The sequence below is a fragment of the Enoplosus armatus genome, chromosome 3, assembly GCF_043641665.1.
Source record: "Enoplosus armatus isolate fEnoArm2 chromosome 3, fEnoArm2.hap1, whole genome shotgun sequence".
NCBI lineage: Eukaryota > Metazoa > Chordata > Actinopteri > Centrarchiformes > Enoplosidae > Enoplosus > Enoplosus armatus.
In genome coordinates, this window is record NC_092182.1 from 11272660 (window position 1) to 11292611 (window position 19952).

The 19952-nt window shown below is 39.9% G+C and overlaps 3 protein-coding genes across 3 annotated transcripts; 2 read left to right on the plus strand and 1 right to left on the minus strand.

The window, feature by feature from the left end:
* Window positions 1-4017: 4017 nt before the first annotated feature.
* On the plus strand, window positions 4018-9088 carry LOC139282629 (translocon-associated protein subunit alpha-like). The gene is made up of 9 exons (XM_070902429.1): window positions 4018-4148; window positions 5239-5360; window positions 5452-5545; window positions 5651-5778; window positions 6162-6296; window positions 6571-6647; window positions 7494-7572; window positions 7851-7944; window positions 8068-9088. The coding sequence occupies exons 1-9, from the start codon at window positions 4085-4087 to the stop codon at window positions 8130-8132; spliced, it is 858 nt and encodes a 285-aa protein (XP_070758530.1). The 5' UTR covers window positions 4018-4084; the 3' UTR covers window positions 8133-9088.
* A 1094-nt stretch (window positions 9089-10182) lies between these two features.
* LOC139283493 (neuritin-like) lies at window positions 10183-12179 on the plus strand. Its single transcript, XM_070903518.1, has 3 exons — window positions 10183-10234; window positions 11074-11227; window positions 11945-12179. The coding sequence occupies exons 1-3, from the start codon at window positions 10183-10185 to the stop codon at window positions 12177-12179; spliced, it is 441 nt and encodes a 146-aa protein (XP_070759619.1).
* A 5330-nt stretch (window positions 12180-17509) lies between these two features.
* Window positions 17510-18502, minus strand: sys1 (SYS1 golgi trafficking protein). Its single transcript, XM_070903360.1, has 3 exons — window positions 18341-18502; window positions 18180-18247; window positions 17510-17872 (listed from the first exon to the last, which is right to left on the minus strand). Exons 1-3 carry the CDS (start codon window positions 18500-18502, stop codon window positions 17632-17634), a joined length of 471 nt encoding a protein of 156 aa, XP_070759461.1. The 3' UTR covers window positions 17510-17631.
* Between the last annotated feature and the right edge of the window lie 1450 nt (window positions 18503-19952).

Here is a 19952-nt window from a genome sequence, read left to right on the forward strand (position 1 = left end):
ACAGTGCAGAAGCTTAGAGGAAGCATTTCTAATTTTTGAAATATACATAGCTTATTTAATATACATAATTATAATAATATCATTTGAATGTTATTTTTCACATTGTGGTGGTGTGTTACGTCACCACCATGTGAAACATTCTGTGCATGATGTTGCATGTCGCCTTTGGGCAAAGCAGCACCAACCTAATTAACCCACTGAGTGATACTTAAACATGCCTCTGAGTGTGTTTCACTGACAGCCTTTATTTAGTTTCATCAGACATTTTCTGAAAGGAATAATTATATCACGTGATAGTAGCATCACATTAGAGTACTCACAGTGCTGAGTAATTATGAAGTTGTCCATCATAACGACTGACATTAACAGATTAAGTATTCAACTGCTGATGTTGACTGGATTAAATTATTCACCATGTATCGGATCTGTTGTGTGTGTGAAACTCACCACAAGTGACCCCTTTCATTTGACCAATAGTTAATTTAAGAATATTGATTAGCAAAGCTTTAAAGTTGTCTGTGTAATATAAAGTTGTGTAATATAGACGAAGCAAATGGGAAACTGATCAGTTATCAAAATACAAAGTGACAAAAGAATCCCCATTTTAGTGATCATTTACTCAATGTGTATTAATTTGTGGATTTGGCTCTTTATATATCTTTTAAAACTGTGTTATCAAAAGTAATTTACAAATTCTACTATGTGTCTTTAATTTATCTGACACCCCAGTGAGTCTCTAGTCTCCACACAATCTAAATATACTGTGTTAACTTACTAGTCCTTTTTTACCACCTGTGATAAGCTGTACGTCATGCCGCTGTTTGCTGACTGACTAACACTTAACTCCTTTCTATAGTCAGAAGGGAATAAATGATTTCCTGTTTTATTTCAGTACAATGTAGATCAGCTTCAATCAGCTTCTAGCTATACCAGTTGCAAATTAGAATAAAAATTGATTGCTGGCAAATGTCTGTGTTGATCTTATGGTGTTATTCATGAATACTGAGCATGTTTCTCCTTTGAGAAGCAAGTGTCATAAATTCTCTTTCAATCTCACAGCAACCCTTACATTAAGAAAGTTACAGCTCACATTTAGATGTCATTTTCAATATATTTAATCAAGACTTACCTTTTGAACCTGTCCCATTGCAACAGTCCGCCATGGCAACGAAGCTTTAACAAAGGACGATCTCTATCTCTCTCTCTGTGTCTCTCTTAATATACTGTCAATGTAATAAACAAGCATCTGTTGCATGTTGATGCTCGCAGTGTGTTGTGATTCCAGAGCAGAGACTGTTAAAACCTTACAGGATGTGTGCTTTTGCAGAAAGCCACAAACTTTTTTTAGACTGAGAATAACATCAAAGCAGCAAGTGACACAGAAAACAGTTTTGCTTTAATTAAAACAATAAAACAACACATTTTCACTTAAATTATCCTGAGACTTCCTTTAAGTAGAATGTAAAATATTCACATTTAAAACACATATATAAGCCAGTATCTACTTAATATTCATTATTTTGTCGTGTTTCCATGTTAATATATTTTAAAGAGAAACAAAGGTTATTGGGTAAATTCCCTTTCAACCCTCAACATGTTGCATTAACTCATCAGCCAAATGCATTGACACATTTGCTGTTATCCTGGTGGCCACAGATGTCTTGTAAAGGACACCTGTAAAGGACTAAAATACACCGGTGACAATGACTGAGACTAACCAGCAAGTGTGAAGAAAAACTCCATTGTCAGTATGACGCCTTCACTTTCAGGAGCGAGATAGTGTTGATTTATTTTTACTTCTCTCATGGTGACAGAAGTAAACCTCTCTCTCTCTGCTGCTAAACTTCGGCTGCAGCCTGACAAAACACACTTTAAATTAGCTACTGTGAAACGACTGAGATCTTATAAGAGGTGTTTACATGCAATCTAGCATCCTATTGTTTACATGGACCACAGTTAAACCTGCAGCTCTCTGTACATCTGACTCCAGTATTATCCAGGTTTCTGATCATCTGTTGGTGCACCCACATGTTTGATTTCTGTGTTGACTGAGTCATCTCGACATTTGAGTATAAAACCAATTTATTTTCTAGACTGGACTTTTCTGGACTCTCTGTGGGATTTACCTTCATCTGACGACCACTACAACATGTCTTGAGATGCATACGCAGCAGAGAAAGGTCAGAGAGACGAGGGGTTGAAATGTCACAAAGGTCATGGCCGTGTGCCACAAACACTCTCTTGCATACAATACATAAACCTTGTGATGTTTCGCAGTTCGCAGTCATTTTTCAATTGTCACTTCCACCCTTCAAAGGTTACAGTAACAACTGCTCTGAATAAAACAGATGGTAGCATAGCTCTGCTTTACTATTGTTCTGATCATTTTAATCACATTTTAACTATTTTACTGTAGTTTTATAAAAAATAAAAAATAAATGTTTGCATGCACACTGCACCCTTTCTCACAATTGAGGTGAATGTCAGTCCAGTGAAGTGGCGACTCAGACCTGACACATCTTCCTATTTCTCAGGTCTGTTGCACATCCCACCCACAAATATGGGATAAGTGGTTTCATGTGGGCTGCTATAGGTCAAGCCATGTCCACCTTCACATCATGATACACGCCTATTTAAAGAGATGGATGTGCACAAGTAAGAAGTCGGGATGTGTGAGTTTTTAAGGATTTATCAAAGGAAACTGTGCACGTAGGACAAACAGGAGTGTCATTAATATATTTGACATGCAGGGTTTAACAGAGGCTCTGTATATCAGACTGCATCACAACTCCACCCTGCCCGATGTGTTCTGTGTGGCAGTCATTGATTACCACAGCAGGCAAACTGTACACTGTCCACTGGTTTCCCAGCAGTGACTTTAGAGCTCACCTACAGCAGGTGTTTAAACACCAGTTGTGTGCAGCTGTTTCTCTCTCAGATCATCCTGCTATTGATAGCTCAACTGCACGTCATCCTGAATTAGTTCAGGCATGTTTTCTCTTGAGATTTCATTATGTTGTAGGTGCAGGTAAGCTACAGCGACATCTTGAGGTCTTTTGGTCGATCCACATCCTTCCCTGGTTTACGTTTCTTCCTCATGGTGTCAGCCTCTCTCTGAACCCTGATATGAAGTCTGATTTTAGATCTACACATTACTGAAACTATGTCAACTTAAAACACCAGTTAAATTTAAATTTATTATGCTGATAAGTGGAGAATCCTACTGTGTACAGTGTGCAAAGGCAGTAGTGGAATGTAACCAAGCACATTTACTCAAGTACTATACTTAAGTACACATTTGAGGTATTTGTACTTTACTTGAGCATTTCCATTTTATGCAACTTAATACTTTTGCTCCACTAGGCTACATCTCAGTTGGAAATATTGTACATTTTACTCAGCTGCAGCTCAGGTTATAATTCTTCATACCCTTCCTGTCCAGTGAAAACCATGTATCTCCGAACTGAGTTGAGAAAGTTCTCCTACTTCTTGAGCTAAATAAACTGGATGAAACCTCATTGGATTAGCTGTGAAATGCACCGTCACAAAGCTGAAAACAGGGCTGTCTTTCTGAGCTCGTGAAAACTGAACTTTTTAAAGATAGGATTTCTCTGCACAGAGTACTTTTACTTTTGATACTTGAGTCAATTTACTTCTATACTTTTACTTAAGTAAGGTTTTGAATGCAGGACTTTTACTTGTAGTGGAGTATTTACTTTAAGTAGAGGATGTGAATACTTCTTCCACTATTGCACAGAAGTGAAATATCTCATCTTCTATCTTTGATCATGATTTAATGAGGACTAAGTCTCTAACCTAGATGGACAAGCGGCCATGTTGTTGTTTTTTTCCGCGATATTGTGTGAAAGTAAAAATGTGAGTTGTCACACGTCGTTTTCTGCACACTGCTAACTTCCTCTGTGTGTAAACCAAAACCCCACTGGAGCTTTAAAAGGCAGCGGACCTCCTCCAGGCAGACAGACAGGCGGGTCTAACTCCCTCTTCTCCGCCCACAGCTCCGCCGCTGTCCTCTCCTCTCCTGAACGCTGATGTGTTACTAACTTCAGCCTCAAACTCCGACAAAATGTTCAATTTCGGATCCAAATTGCTGCTGCTTTTCCTCCTGGCCTTCCCCTGCGGGTTAATCTGTAAGTATTTTTATTGTATCTCTCCTTCTTTGTTTGCAGACGGTTCATGTCGTCGCTTCACTGCAGTTACAAAGTTATTAGACAGTCAAACATATTGACGTGGCACACAGACACACCGCTTCACACCAGCAGCTTTAAGTCTCCACCGCCGCTTTATTAACCTGATGTTTGGACGTTTAATCCATGAAGTTATTCACTGTAATTAAAGAGTTGTAGCTCGTCTCTTTTGCTCTGAAATGAATGAAAATAATCGTCGACTACCAGCTGCTGCCGTTTAAGCATAAAATAATAACTTCAGCCATTAAATGTGGCGTTAAAAGTCACTTTTATGAGCTTCAGAGGCGATTTTGGTCAAAGAAAAGTCTGTAAGTGTGGATGCGGCCACAGCTAGCGGCTGCTGGGACACGTCACCATAGATAAGATGGAAAGCCCTGTTTGTGTTTGTAAGTTTCTCCCGCTCACATACATGAAAATGGGGGCTTTTATTGTTCTGTAAAACTGGCAACAACGTTTTGGCTAGTGTGTCTGCAGACCGAGGAATACCTGGCAACAATGGTAATGCATCAACAGTTACAATGTGTACTATAGAGTACTACCAGGTAAATCCAGCTAAAACATCACTTTAAAACAAAGTAATTGAATGATAAGTTGTCTTACTGGTGTGTAAAATTACAATTCTACCACTAACAACAAAAGATTTTACAATTTCTTCTTTAGTTCTCTCTCAGTGGGCTTTCTTCTCTACAGATAAGCACTTAGGGCTGAGTGATATTGACAAAAACCATCAATACTTTTGACTAAATACCTTGTTGATTGACGTGTATTGATACATTGTTGTGATATTTTAGATTTTGCACGATATATATACGCACAAAAAAGTTACGCGAAAGAAAAATATCAGTAATGTGGATCTGATGACCAAACACATATTTTACAGTCAAAAGATCGCTAGTCGAGAAAGTACACTTAAAAACCCAATTCTTCAGTATTATGTTGTGACAGACAAACTCTTGGACAATATAAATGTTATTTCACCCATAGCCCAACGTATCCAACGTACAATAGCTCATATGTACCGTTGTGTCTTCAGGCCACGTCTCTGCAGACTCAGACTCTGCTGAGGACATCGCTGAGGACCCAGACGCTGCAGTAGATGAGGAGGAAGACGATGAAGAAGAGGTGCTTGTTGAGGAAGATCAGATGCAACCTTCGGTATGTATGTTTTAATCATGCGGCAGTAGAGCAAACCACAGATCTGCGTGCAGGTGATCGAGTAACAACGTCGTGTTATGTTCCTCCTCAGGAAGGAGACGAAGAAGACTCAGACGAAGCAGCTGACAAACTGTTAGCGTCTCACCCCGACGCCGACACAACCATCATCTTCACGACAGGAGAAGGTTGGTTTGGCTCCTTCTTTAATTAGGTTTTCTTACATCTTATAACTCATACTTTATAATGTTTTTTTTTTTAATTCTATTTATTTGTTTTCCTACTAAATTTAGAGTTTCCTGCCAATGAGATTGTGAGGTTCCTGGTGGGTTTCACCAACAAGGGAAGTCAGGATTTCACCGTCCAGTCGTTGGAGGCCTCCTTCCGTTACCCCCAAGACTTCCAGTTCTACATTCAGAATGTAAGTACACCAGCAAACATCGCTCCACCTTTTCACTTTGTGTGGAGATGGAGGCATAGCAAAATAATAACAAAAATACAGTCGTGTGTTGATTTGTTTTCACTTTGAGATGATCGAAAAGCACTCTATACCTCCTGTACATGTCTCAAAGTAAAGAAAATGTTTTTGGGATATAGTAGTATACTACTATGTTAAAATATAACTAAAAACATAAAAACAAACATTGCATTTTTGTGTATGTGTCTACTGTAAGTGTACGAGTATGTTTGTATTGCAGAAGAACCAGACAGGACCAAGTTTTTGCTTTCTGTCCTGCCAAATAAATACTTTTGCCATGTTGTAGTTTGATAGCTCTGTGTTTTAATGATGTGTGTCTTGTGTAGTTCACAGCTCTGCCTCTGAACACTGTAGTGCAGCCTCAGGCGCAGGCCTCCTTCGAGTACTCCTTCATCCCAGCTCAGCCCATGGCAGGTCGCCCGTTCGGTCTTGTTATCCTCCTCAACTATCTTGACACTGAGGTATACAAAGGTTTTTCATTATTTATAAAAGTATATTTGTGGTGGTCGGTGCTTGAGGTCCGTTCACATCGACTTCATAGAGAATGTAGTTGAGTTGTGAAAATGAATACCCGGTGAAGCTATTGTCAGCAAAGCAGTTTGTCTTTATAGTCATGTAACAGCTGTATTTTGTCCATTTTTGTGTAATTGGGACTACTGATGATGTGATAAATGCTGAGAAGTATTGACGTTATCATTTTTAAAGAGCTGACTAAGTTTTCCAATTTTTCTTCAGGGCGGGGTGTTCCAGACCGCCATCTACAACCAGACTGTCACCATCACTGAGCGAGAAGAGGGACTGGACGGAGAAACGTGAGGCTTTCTTCCACTTTGTTTGTGTTATCACGTACATACCTACAAATTCAAATGTAGATAAAGCTATTGCTCTTTTATATCATTTCACTGCAAAAATGGAAGGAAGGCCACAAGCAACAATGTAGCACCAAAATGACGTATGGATGTATTTTTGTGAATAATGTGTAAATCTTGCCCACTTATTTCTTATTTGCCATGTCCCTTAACGCTACATCCAGCTCTGCGAGGCCTCATAATACCAGCTTTCCCAGACGGTTGCAGCACATGTAGGAACCTGTAAAAGGAGGTGTGAAATTGGTACAAAGACATTGGTTGTCAGAATTGTGCTGCTGGTGCAAGATACAGAATCTGTCACCAGCAAATTACTCAAGCACAGTGTTTTCCATCCTAAAATCTCAAAACAGACCTGAAAATGTTGCAGTTACAGATCACTTGAATGCCACTTTAGGGTCTTTTGTTAGACTGGTCTTCATGCCAAAGGTTTGCTGATGAAGGGAGCTATTTGCTAGAATCGTGCTATCTTTAATGATCATTATCACTTGCACACATTATAAAACTGCAGAATGTTTAGGAGAGGTCATAGAAATGTTTTCATGCCACCGTCTTCAAGTGGCTTGGCTGCTGCAGATATTTAAATAGTTTGCATTGCAAAAAAAGCATTTGGAACATAGATGGCTGCAGATTGTGGCCATGCATTGTGACAAGTGTGTAAGTGAAGTAAATTGCATTTCAGTCGAGGTCTAAATTGTGTCTTTAGTCGTCCAGTAGCCATGCATCAAAAACACAGTAACTGTGAAACTTCTGTTCACTGATTTAAAGAAATAATTTTGTTTTTTCCTGCAGAATGTTCATGTACATCTTCCTGGTCGGACTGGTGGTCCTGATGCTCTTTGGGATGTACCAGGTCCTGGAGACGAGGACGGTATGTGTTAGTCTTCTATCAGCTTCTTCTAGGTTTTGAAGATGTGTATGCTTGGTCAACATATGTTCTTGGGAGATGGGATAAGTTAACATTTTCAGTTTTACTAATGCAAATGTAATAGAATGTTCTCGTGTGGAATATGCACATTAACGAAGGGTGTCGTCCATCCTCCTTGCTATAAAATTGTCTCTTTAAACGGGGATAAATTGAAGTTGAAGCAGTCTCATGGATAACATGGTTTGAAAATGAGACACGTTGTTGTCTTTCTTGTTTTGCAGAAAAAGAGAATCTCAGTGAAAATAGAGAAGGGCACCGGTGGGATGAGTGATGTGGACATCAGCTGGATTCCTCAGGAGACTCTCAATGCCATGAGTATGTTCATTTTTATAGCAATAACAGACTAAATAAGTTGTTTGAGAGGTGATCTTTTGCTCATATTACTGTCAGTGAAAATGAAGCAACACAAATATCTGATCTTTACGTCTTGTCTTACAGATAAGGCTTCCCCTAAAGCATCTCCACGGAAACGAACCAATAGGGCAGCCGGAACAGATCAATAAAACTGTCCATCATCATTTAGTCCATCAGGCTTTCAAAGCTCATTTCCTCGCCACAGTTACCCGACTGCCTTTTACAATGGGCCATCGTTCCTGGAATGCAGATTCCATTTAAGATGTTTGTGCGGCTCTCAGCCTCTCAGTCTGCTGCTCTGTTGGTGTCCTGGACTCTGCTGCTCTGATTAGGGCATTTAGACCTTTTAGACACTAACAGGACTGAACTACAGTTCATTTTTTTTGTGTGTGTGTGTCTGTGTGTGTGTGTGTGTGTGTGTGTGTGTGTGTGTGTGTGTGTGTGTGTGTGTGTGTGTGTGTGTGTGTGTGTGTGTGAGAAAGATGATAAAAGATAAACCTAAAAGTCATTAAAAAAAATTATGGAAAAACAAAGAGATTGTGGTACCAACAGCCCCCCAATAGAAAGCTGAATACATCAACTCTGCCTGTGTGAATGCTGTGAAGTCATCATAGTTGCATTAGAGTTTAATGACATTTGATTTAGAGATTTTACCAACATTATTTGGATCAAATGGTTTTTATGACTTTAACCCATTCATATTTCATCTGTTGAGATGAAAGATGAACCCCCTCCCCTCCGTCATGTAAACACCATTGTGCCTTATCTGTACTGTATTTCTGGTGCCCTGCAAAGACTTAATGTCAAGAACAAATAGTAGACACAATTGATTAAAAGGTTACCCACTGACACCACTCTGCTTTTAGCATCAAGTCACAAAAAAAAATTTGTTTTTCAGTGGGGCAATGGCAGCTGCAATACAACAAACATTAAATCAGTGTTCTCTGGAGGTTTCTACAGGTTAATTTACCTGTTTGTTTTGTTCACCTGACTGTAAGAGGCTCAGTGGAGCAACGTTTTCTAGGTACCAGCAGTCTTTCAGATTGCATGCCAGTACTTGGTGGTAAAAGATGTGTTCTCAAAAACAATAAAAGGGTGAACAAAGTGTGTTTTGTCCCTTTTGTTGCTCTTTCCTAATTATTAGGATAAATGGACTATTCATTGGAGCTCTCATGAAGTGTTTTGAGTAACAGAGATTTTGCTAAACTTTTGGTAACCCAATATTTATATGGGTCCATAAATTCTTGATAATAATGTTTTCTTCACATTTTTCTGGAAAAAATACAGAATTTGGCACAAACTAACAGAAGAAAACTAATTAAATCTGGAAAAAACTGCTTTTATGTGAAAGAAATATAACAATAAATAGTATTTAGTCAAATAAATAACTGGAGTGTTAATAAAGTTGATAAATTTAAACTTTACTTTATTCTCCTATTTATCTTTCACTTCCTTGATTTATTTTTCACCTCCTTAGTTTTCCTTTTTTGGGTGTCTTTACACACATTTAATAATTTGTCCAACATTTTCCCCATGCATCATTTCCTATTTTCCCTGTGCTTCAACACAACCAAAGAAAATAACTAAAATGACAGTGTCAGAACTTTGTCTCTATTTATTTCTATGATTGCTACCAAATTAAATAGTTATACCCAGGAAATTATTAGAAAAATCTAAGTGAGAAAATGTAAAAATGTTTAAATATGAGTTTTCTTGCCCTGTGATGTGGACAGGACAGGATCAGATTAAATTTAAACCACATCCGTGTGTAATAACATATATCTACTGTACTATAAGAATAGAGCGCGGCTCCTACATTGAGATAAAACCTATAAAGTACAATAAAGTCATGAAGACATCCTGATAGTCCCCCCCGTGTTGTGTGAGTGTTGCAGGAGGGTTGCACGGTGGTTCCTCCTCGGGGAGGTGAGGGCTGTCCGGTGCTGAGGGGGGAAGATGAGCTCAGCGCGCGCCGGGGGGCAGGTAACGTCAGCAGTCGGCCGGAGCAAGGAAAGACACACACACACACACACACACACACCAAGTGTTTAACGGCGCTCAATCACTGATACAAACCGACACACACATTAATAATGGGCAGCTAATCAGCTCCGTGTGACTCAGTGCCGCTTTTTTATTGCGATCCATGAGCGCCTCGGCAGCATCCCGCGCCCACCGCTTGGCTTGAAATGGGATGATATGGGATTTTTCATGTCGACGAAGATCGGAGGGATTCTTGCGTTCGCCTTGGGTAAGATCAGCTCCTCCGTGGGTTTGTGTAGGCTGCGAGCCACTTTAAGGTGTTTTGACAGAGAAAACTGCCTCACGTCTTATTTTATCTTTCTGCATCCGAGATGTCACTGCTTGTAATCTCTATCTATCTCCATCAGTGCTGCATGTCGGTTTGTGAGACCGGTGCCGCGGCGAGCAGCTTGTAGTACACCCATCGACGGTAGATGCTGGGTGTCTATACTTAGGTGTGCAAGCTTCTGGACATGCAACATTCAGAAATAAACCCCCCACAAATGGGTTTATTCCTCTTAAATACCACTTTTGCTCATATTCAGTGCTGTAAGAGTGCTTATTTTGCGTTGTCCTCTTGAAGAATGTTGTATTCTCGACACATTTCAGCATTTAAATCGCAGGTATAGCTCTGAACAGAGCACTGCACCCCGTGTGGAAGGAATGTATGGGCTGCAGTGGTCAGGACTATTCTCTGTGGTAACATCTGCTCCACCGCCCACTGACATCTGTCTAAAGTGAAGACGACAGGAGTGCACAGATTAACAAGAGTGTTCAGATATTATCTATATAACACAAATTGAATGAAATGAGAAGTTTTTGTGGGAAAAGTTGCATGATCATGAGCAGTGTTAGAAGAGTGGGGAGATGGTGGAGAAAGAGGAACCAGACTATTTCACACATGAGAAAATTGCAGATTCTAATAAATAAATTTGAATAATTCAGCTTGTGCATTTGTCAGGGACACAATGGTGCTGCTGATTCATCTTTCAAACGTGTCCATTTGAAGAAAAAAGTTCATGGAGGTTTATTAAAGTCAAATGAGCTGTCACCTGCCTGTTTCTGCAGTGTTCCTCTCCCTGACGGCGTCAGGAGACCCTGCAGATGTGAAGTGTGAGAACATTTATAAGGACTTCTCGGAGTGTGTCCTGGAGCTGGGGGAGAGCATGGACAACTACCAGGAGAACGTGACCAGCGAGAGGGGAGTGGCGGCCGTGTGCAGGTGAGAATAACTTCACCAGTCCCCCAGTAGAGCGTGTGTGTGTGTGTGTGTGTGTGTTTTTATCTGAACCAAACACTACTGATTCAGTCACTTTCAACCAAGAGCTGAAAGACAAACCAGCTGTGATGGGTTGGAATAAAAAAAACTTTAGTTAAAAAGCACTGATCTGCGGCGCTGTGTACAAAATTGTATTGCAGTTCAATTTATAATAGAGTGAGATAACACAGGCAGATACAGTGTGAGGTGTGCATCTCATGAGAAAATACTGGAGAGAAAAAGAGCAGATGCCATAATCTCAGAGGGAGAATAGAGGAATGAATGGTGCTGAGACACTGAGCCACTGTACTAAATAATTTATGACTTTGCTGCAGCAGTAATGAAATTCCGGGGGACGTTTTTTGTCATTGTTACTGCACGCACACTCTACAACCCCGGCACAGGATATTGAAGACAAAGATTTACACATAAGCCTTCTGTTGGATATTGCCCGCTTGCAATATCATCTGTGATATTGTTTCACTCTCTGATGCAGTTGCCATGGTAATTAAAGCTCAGTTTGACTTACTTGAAAGCCAACGTGGCCATCTGAGTGATAGATTATTGGCAAGCGACTAAATCCACGACAGCCAGTGCACGTCTGCATGCTGTAGCCGGCGTGATCTCTTGTGTGTAATGGCAGACGCCAGCGTTGATCTGATAATCCTTTGTGTGCCACAGCCACTGGGAAGCTTTCCACACGTGTGCCCTCACTGCGCTGTCCGACTGTCAGGAGGAAGTCAGCTCCATCTGGGAGACTCTGAGGCAGGACTCCAGGAAGATGCGCTTCCAGGGAAGTCTGTTCGACCTGTGCAGCCCCAGCTCCTCTCCCAGCATAAGTTCACCTCTTACTGCTCTCGCCCTGCCACTGATTGGCATGCTGATCATGTCTGGGCCCGGCTGGTCCTCTGTATAGATGGGGGTTGGGGGGGGGGGGGGGGGGGGGGTAGTGAGGAGATGGGAGGGGTGAGGAGGGCCCTCAAATTCCCCGGGGTTCAGTCCTCCTCAGTTCAAACTTAAAGCCAAGGATTTACAAGGAATAACGTTTTAATGAGGATTATTTTTGACACAGAGCCACGGAGATCTGTGGCAAGCCAATCAATATTTGCTGTGATGAATAATGTTTGAAATCTTCTCAAATACTTCAGCTTGATCCTCCCTTATGTCGAGAAAACTGATACTGACTAGTTGAGAAAATTACATTTCTGCCAACTTATCAGTGCAGGCGGACTAAAGCAAACACTCTTAGAATTCAAGGGATTTCAGATACAACATGAGCAGAGTCTGATCAGTCAGACACCTGTGGCTCTGGGTTACTAATATATACAAGGAGTGGACACAATATCATGAACACCTGCACAATGTAATGCAATACAAGAGCAGCACGATAAATACTATAAATAAAGATTACTATAGTATATATTATTTATTATCAGTTGTTGTGGATTCAACTCTGAGGTCACTTTTACTGGTGACAGCAAGGTGTTTGTGTGTCCACTCCGTGTACCATGTTTTGATGGTTTTATCTTGATAGTTAGAAGAATAGTTCGACATTTTGGGAGTTAGCTGAGAAGACCTATACCACTCTCGTGTTTGTATACTAAATATGAATATACTGCCTGTAGCCAGTTAGCTTAGCATGGCTCCTACAGTTGTTCCAGGCCAAGAAATAGTTCAGCAAGCTTGCTGTTTTTAAACTTTTGTACGGATTAAAGCAATGAGATATTAAATGTTAATCTAAAGTTAGCTTTAGAGGTGCTAGTAGGCTGACTGTTACTTTTGGACAGAGCTAGACTAGCTATTTTCCACAGTTTCCTTCCTTTTAGCTAAGCTAAGCTAACTGCTTTATATTTAGTGTATAGACATAAGACTGGTATCGATTGTCACGTCTACTTCTCGGGCAAAAAAGAGAATATGCTTATTTCCGAAAAACGTCAAACTACTCCTTTAATTAAGAGCTATAGTGTATGTTAGACTCCAAAACACAAATTGTAATCTCCAGTGAGTTTGTATAAAACACAACCAAGCCATTAGGATGTAATTTGCTGTCACAAGACAACATGTAAAGGAGCACTTCACCAAATATAACAGCAATATCTTAGCAAGTCTTAGCCCTCAGTCATTAAAAAACTGTTTGAATATGTTGTTAACTTATTGATCAGTGAAAGGACCAAACCGCAGACATTAAATCAGACACCAAAGCGAGCTACTAAACAACGTTCACATGTCCTATAGGTGAAATGCCCCTTTCATCTGTTTCAAAGTGTTGTACATGTTTGTGTATGTGACAATCAAGCCACTTGTGTAAAACTTTTGACCCCTTTTCCCCCCTAAAAAAAAAACTTCAGCCCATCGTGGCTGATGTTGCACGGCTGCTATAAAGACACCAAAAACAGACGTCCGACACGGCATCACACCTTCATCACTTTCCAGCTCCTCTCTCGGAGCCTCGCCCCACGCTTTGGTTCAGTCTTACGCTCGATCAAACTTCTGACCCTTTTGACGTTTGTGTAAAAAAGATCTGAAGTGTGAATGTTCAGTGTTGTTTCTGCTCCACCTTGTGTGAAAATGGTCGCTTGCAATTAACATATTACTAAAACTTTACTTTAAAGTACTCTTAATACTGCATAAACACAGTATGTCATAGTATGCAGATAGACTACACAGGGCTGGATACAGAGCCAGAACTATAATGAAAATTATAATAACATTTTAATTCCAGAGTACTCCTACACAGTATTTATTTCACTTTAAACACCTATAATTATTCTCTCATGAAGTCAAATTATATCCAATAGCAAAACTAATAGCTGCTTATTTTTGTAAAATGTCCATACAATTGCTTTTCTGTCAATAGCATTTCAGTTATTAATCATCAATGCACTGCATAAATATGATGTCAAACATAATAGATTCCAAACTGCGCTGCTCCAATTATCTGTTTCACGCTTTTAATCTATCTAAAATCCACAAGCGCTCAGCTTCAAAAGCAGCCAAGAACGACTGAAGTGAATCTCATCGACAGAAATAAGCTAATGGGTGCTACAGTTTGTACCAGTCATTCATTTAGCCAATAACCCGCGTGAGATATCACTAATTGTAATGGTCTTTTAATCACTATAAGTTGAATTTCCTTTACAAAAATCTCGTGTTTTTACTGCAATAGTCTCTTATATTTAGAGCAAAGTCAAATTTAATGAGCAATAGCATCAATTTGTTCTGTTTGTTTGTTTTTGTTTTTCCAACACTGTCGCCATTTGCATATTTCCTTGAATATTGACGGTCCCAACAGGCAAAATATGGATGATTTGTGTGGTTCTGGACATTTCCCGTCATCTCTTTTATCACAAATGCATGATAATTTTAGCGACAGTGCTTCAGAATAATGAACAGTCTGTTGATTGTACCTTGTGTACAGTGGTATTGATCTGTGCATGAATTTAGGCTAGCTCCTCAGTGTATCAGCATCCTTTTTATGCAGATTCATTAGCCTGCCCGCCTCCACCTCCCTCCCCTTACCTCCATTAGCATGTTTGTTCTAGTGGTTTCTATTTATTTCATGTTTCAGGAGTGGCAGCATCATGTCATCCACTGTGTGTCTGGTGGTGAGAATACAAAAACAGTTGTGATGTCCTCAAAGCATGAGCAATATGTATGGTCACTTCTTCAAGTGAGGACTCTTATCCCTTCATATGCTGTTGAAGAAAGCATGAACATGATTGTGTTATCATAAGCATTATACCACAAGAAATGAACCCTGACGACCGTTTAAACATGGAAGGAACTTCTGAATGTAAAAACAAGTTCAGCATCCATGTGTTTTTTCTTTTCTGTTTACTGATACAAAAGCACACTATTTACAAGACTGTATAAAGCAATATATGGCAAAGTAATGTGTTTGTAATAATAAAGCACCATGTTTAAAACATACAGTGTGTGTGCGTGTGTGGCACCTTCAGAAAAGTAAAGTGGAGCATTTAATCGATGCAGAGAATCCTCTGCTGTACGACTCATTTACGACAGAGTTTCTGTTCTTAGCCCTCCCTGAAGCAAAGTGTCGGTAATGAGGATCGGAACCAGCGTCTTTCAAGTCGTTAGCGTTCTCCCATCTGCTTCTTTCCACCTGGACACTTCCAGCAGAGGCAGTGGTGGGAGAAAATGAGGGATTAGGGCCCCGGGGTGGAAAACTTTCAGAGATCCAAAGACAAGCTCGTGGTGTGCCCCTCATTAGAAGACCTATCTTTGACATCTGAAGCATAATGGCCAATTATTTCTTCACCTACAGTTTCTTGACTGAGTTTCACACTTCTTTTTTTTTTTTTTCTTTTTTAATCCATATGAACTGGTAGTGATTTATTAAACAGCACATACACGAAAGTACTTGCATTGTACCATATTTCCTTGATGCTGGTGCAAACACCTTTTTATTGAAATCTTCAGAGACGAGGAAAAAAATATGTACACCTTGTCTGTGATGTTTCTGCACTAGAAACAAGTCAGAGAATTGAATTACATGAATAGGTCCATCTCTCTCTCTCGTTCTCTGTATTTAAATACATTATAAAAACTAATGTTTAAAGAATACAAAGGTGGCATTGTATGTGACATGTAACTTACAGAGCAGCCAGTGCTAGAAATAATCAAATAGTTGGTGACACTGGCTTAAAAAGAGCAGTCATGAGTTTGAACATAACCTAAAAGGAATAGTTTCAGGGACACAGTTTGGGATGTACGCTTATGTATTCTTGCCGAGAGTTAGATGAGAGGATTGATACCACTCATGTCTATGTGACAAATATGAAGCATCCACCAGCAGCCGGTTAGCTTAGCTTAGCATAAAGACTGGAAACACAGGGAACCAGCAAGCCTGGCTCTGTCCAAAGGTAACAAAATATGCCTGCCAACACCTCTACAGCCCATTAATTTACACATCATATCTGGTTTAATCCATACAGAAACCGAAGAGTAAAAAAAATGATTGTGGTTGCCAGACAACCAGTCTCCGCTGGGGTAATGTGCCAAATAGTTTGGCACATTACCCCTGTAAAACCAGACCATGTCAATTTCAATTGAACGAAATCTAACTGGGATTTCTTTTAGTTTTTTCCAAGTTTCCAGTCTAAACTAAGCAAACCAGCTGCTGGCTGTAGCTTCATATTTAATAAAGGGACAGACATGAAAGTGGTATCGATCTTCTCATCGAAGTCTTAGCTAGAAAGCAAATAAGTGAATTTCCCAAAACGTCCAAGTATTGTCCAACTTTTTAATATCAACCCCTGCAGCATAATGATGTACTTATACTACACTTTAGAAATCTGATTTCAAAACAACACAGTGCATAATCCACACTATCAAAGCTGCAATGGTTTGATCTGACAGTCACCACACAGAATAAAAAGATAAATGTGTTACTGGACCTGTAATAACTCTAGTAATAATGAGAAGTTCATTTAGACAGGGTTTAAAAGCCATCGCTACATGAGAAAACTGAATTGTTCCAGAAACCATCAGTGCTGCACAATTCAGTACTTTTTACGTCACGTCCCTGCAAACAGTAATAGTATTTTCAGAAACACAGACACAGCCTGCTGTCAGAACGCAGCTGGTGGCTGACAAACTGTCCCCAAAGTGGCCACCATGTCTGCATAATACATCATGACATAAAGAGACGGAAACAAACAACACTAGCTGTGCAAAATGCTGTACAAGCTTGACAAGGGAGGCTTAACACGAGCATTATGAGACTGAATATACAAACTTTATGCAGAAAGATAAAAATAAGCCAGATTTTAGACTTTATCTATTCTTTATAAACTCTCTCCTACAGACTATAGTATACCTATTTGAAAATTGAACTTGTTACCCAACATTTGAATTTTATCCTTTGTCCTGTAACATGATGGTCATGTTTGTTTGCCAACCCAGCCAGCTTGTAATTAGTTTCAAGTTTCAATTTGTCATTTCCTGTGTGTGAAGACGTGTACATACCCAAACAAAAAGAAGAAATATCGTAAATCTTAAAATGAGGGATTGGGATGCTCATGCTAATGTACTTAAAATGAATGCAAAATATTGAATTTCTAAGAAAAAAATCATGTCTATAGTCATTAAGTTCAGGTAAAGGTGTAAACTGACATCTGCTTTCACAAGCATTAAAACATATATCTTAATATGCTATAGAGTTTATACTATCCAACATTTACTGGACAGCTATGAATAAATAGATCAGTTCATCTGGTGTATCACTCGAAGAGGAGATGGAGGACAATCCAACATCTACGCCGACGGAAGTTCAGTGAAAAAACCCCTCTGAGCGAGTTCCTCTGGGGTTAACGTCCACAGATTTTCAGTATGGTGTCAACAAAAATTCACAGGTTAGATTTGGGTCCACTGTTGACTGGAATGGCCCTGAGCTCAGTCCGCATGCACAAGTACTCTCCAATCACAGCCATCAACGCCATGCAGGCTATATTGACGAGCCACCAGGACAGGGCAGCGGGAAGATGAGCATTATAGATCCAGCAGCCGATCATATGGAAGAAGTGCACAGTGGCCGTGAAGTCCAGGCACTGCTTCCCTCGACGGATGAAGAACCACAGACCAAGTGCACTGCAGGAACAGTGAGACAGAAAAGTTATAAGCCATGCTAATTTATGTTTCAGATAAGATTTGTGTGCCTCTGCAAAGTTATTGCCACGTAGATTTTTTTTTTTTTTATCCTATGTCAATAAATATCCTTTTCAACAGTGTTTGGTCTTACTGGTGGAAATCCTTCAGTTGTCCAGGTATGAATAAATCTGTTGTGCCCTTTAAAACGTTGGTATCAGGAGATGCTTGAACAACAGCATTTTAGTAAGTGGTGTCACAACTCTCATCTCTTTGGATGTACAGAGAAAACATTGAAGAAATAACTTACCAGGTAAGAGAGTTCAAGATGAATGCAATCATTGAGAGCCTGCCATGCATTGTTGCAAAACCAAGGACCTGCCCAAGCAGAGCAAAGATATAAATACCCTGATATTGTACAAATGTGCCACAAACACAGGTCACAGAGACGGCAGAAATCTTATATCTTACTTCATAGCTGAAGATCTGGTCCAGCGACCGATTACTTTGCACTAGACTGTCCACTCCAGCCAACCACAGGCCCAAGAAGCTGTAGTAGATGCACTGCATCAACACAATCTGAGACACAATGAGGACCGGGTCCCAGATGTAGCTACGGAAGTGACTGGCCATCTTGGACTGATGTTGCACGTACAGGCCCAAAGGATGTTAACAGCTGGCCCCGACTGCTACCAGCTGGCCCCTCCAGTGTGACCTGCGTGTGATCTCAAAATCTGAAACACAAAACTTAGATTTAATGAAGTGCATTAACATATTTCACGTCTTGAGTTTTGAATCTTAGCCCACCAGCTGTATTACACAGAAATAGGACAATAGCTGTAGGATCATATCTATTTCAGTAACAATACAGCCAACCGCATTGCTGTGAAGTACCTTATAATCAGTTGTCTCCTTATCTTAACAGATGAAACAGAAAAAATAGGCTAAAAATCAATAGGAGCACCCAAATTAGGAGCTCCCTGAGTGTAAAAATCAATTTGTCAATGTTCTCTGCTAAATAAAACTATATAATGGAAACATTGTTTCCAAATTACCTCAAACCCAGTTTTCCATTTCTGTTCTGCAACTTCCTATTACTTATCAACCGACACGCCGATACAGGCATGTGCAACAAGCTAATATCGGCCGGGCCAATCTATCAGTCAAGATCTATTTACTATACTTGTTTAAGAGAGGCATATGATGCCAAATTAATATAAATATTGATAGAGAAACTGCAAGTAATTAACCCAAGACCATGGGTTTCTGCAACCATCAACCTCTGTATGAAAACATCTGCTTAAGTCTTAATTAAATACCACCAAAGCGGCCACAGCTATAAAAGAACACCGCGTCTGATAACATTAAGGGGAAGGGCACTTTCAATGGCCACGAAATACCTGAAGTAAATATTCCACTACTGTGTCTAGTCTTGACTGTGTCACGTATGCTTACATTTAAAATCAAGTGCCAGCTAACTGAGCACACAGCTAGCTGTCCACCAACACACACTCAAACATTAGCAAGAGCTAACATTTACGTTAATCAGATACAGCCTGTTAACACTGTCTCGCGAGTGATTCAATTACTCAAAGCCCGCTGTGACAATAAGTTCAAATAAAACATAAAATTCAAGTTAATACAGACGTTAGACCGTGGATGGAAACAACACTGGAGCTTCTTTCTCGTCTAACGGTACAACAACACGGAAGGTGACCAACAAGTTACAGCATGTTAGCATGGCTGTTTTCTTCAGGAGCAGCGGGTTTCAACAAAACAAGAGACAGCTGATACAGACCTGAGGACTGGATTGGAAAGGTTTCGGGGTGCCGTATTATCGATAATCCCTTTGGTTTCGTACTGTTTTCAAAACTCTACAGTTAGCAAACTGATCACCTGGGCCTTGTACTCGACTGGCTAAACCGTGTTAACAACACGGAAGTACCGGTGGTGGAAACGGAAAGAAAACCTAACAGGCAATGCATTATTTTCAATGTAAAATACCTTATATCTATTACTGAGACAATCTGTACTGGTTTTTCTGCAAATCTTGTTTTTTGTAAACAACAGAAGGAGAAAATGT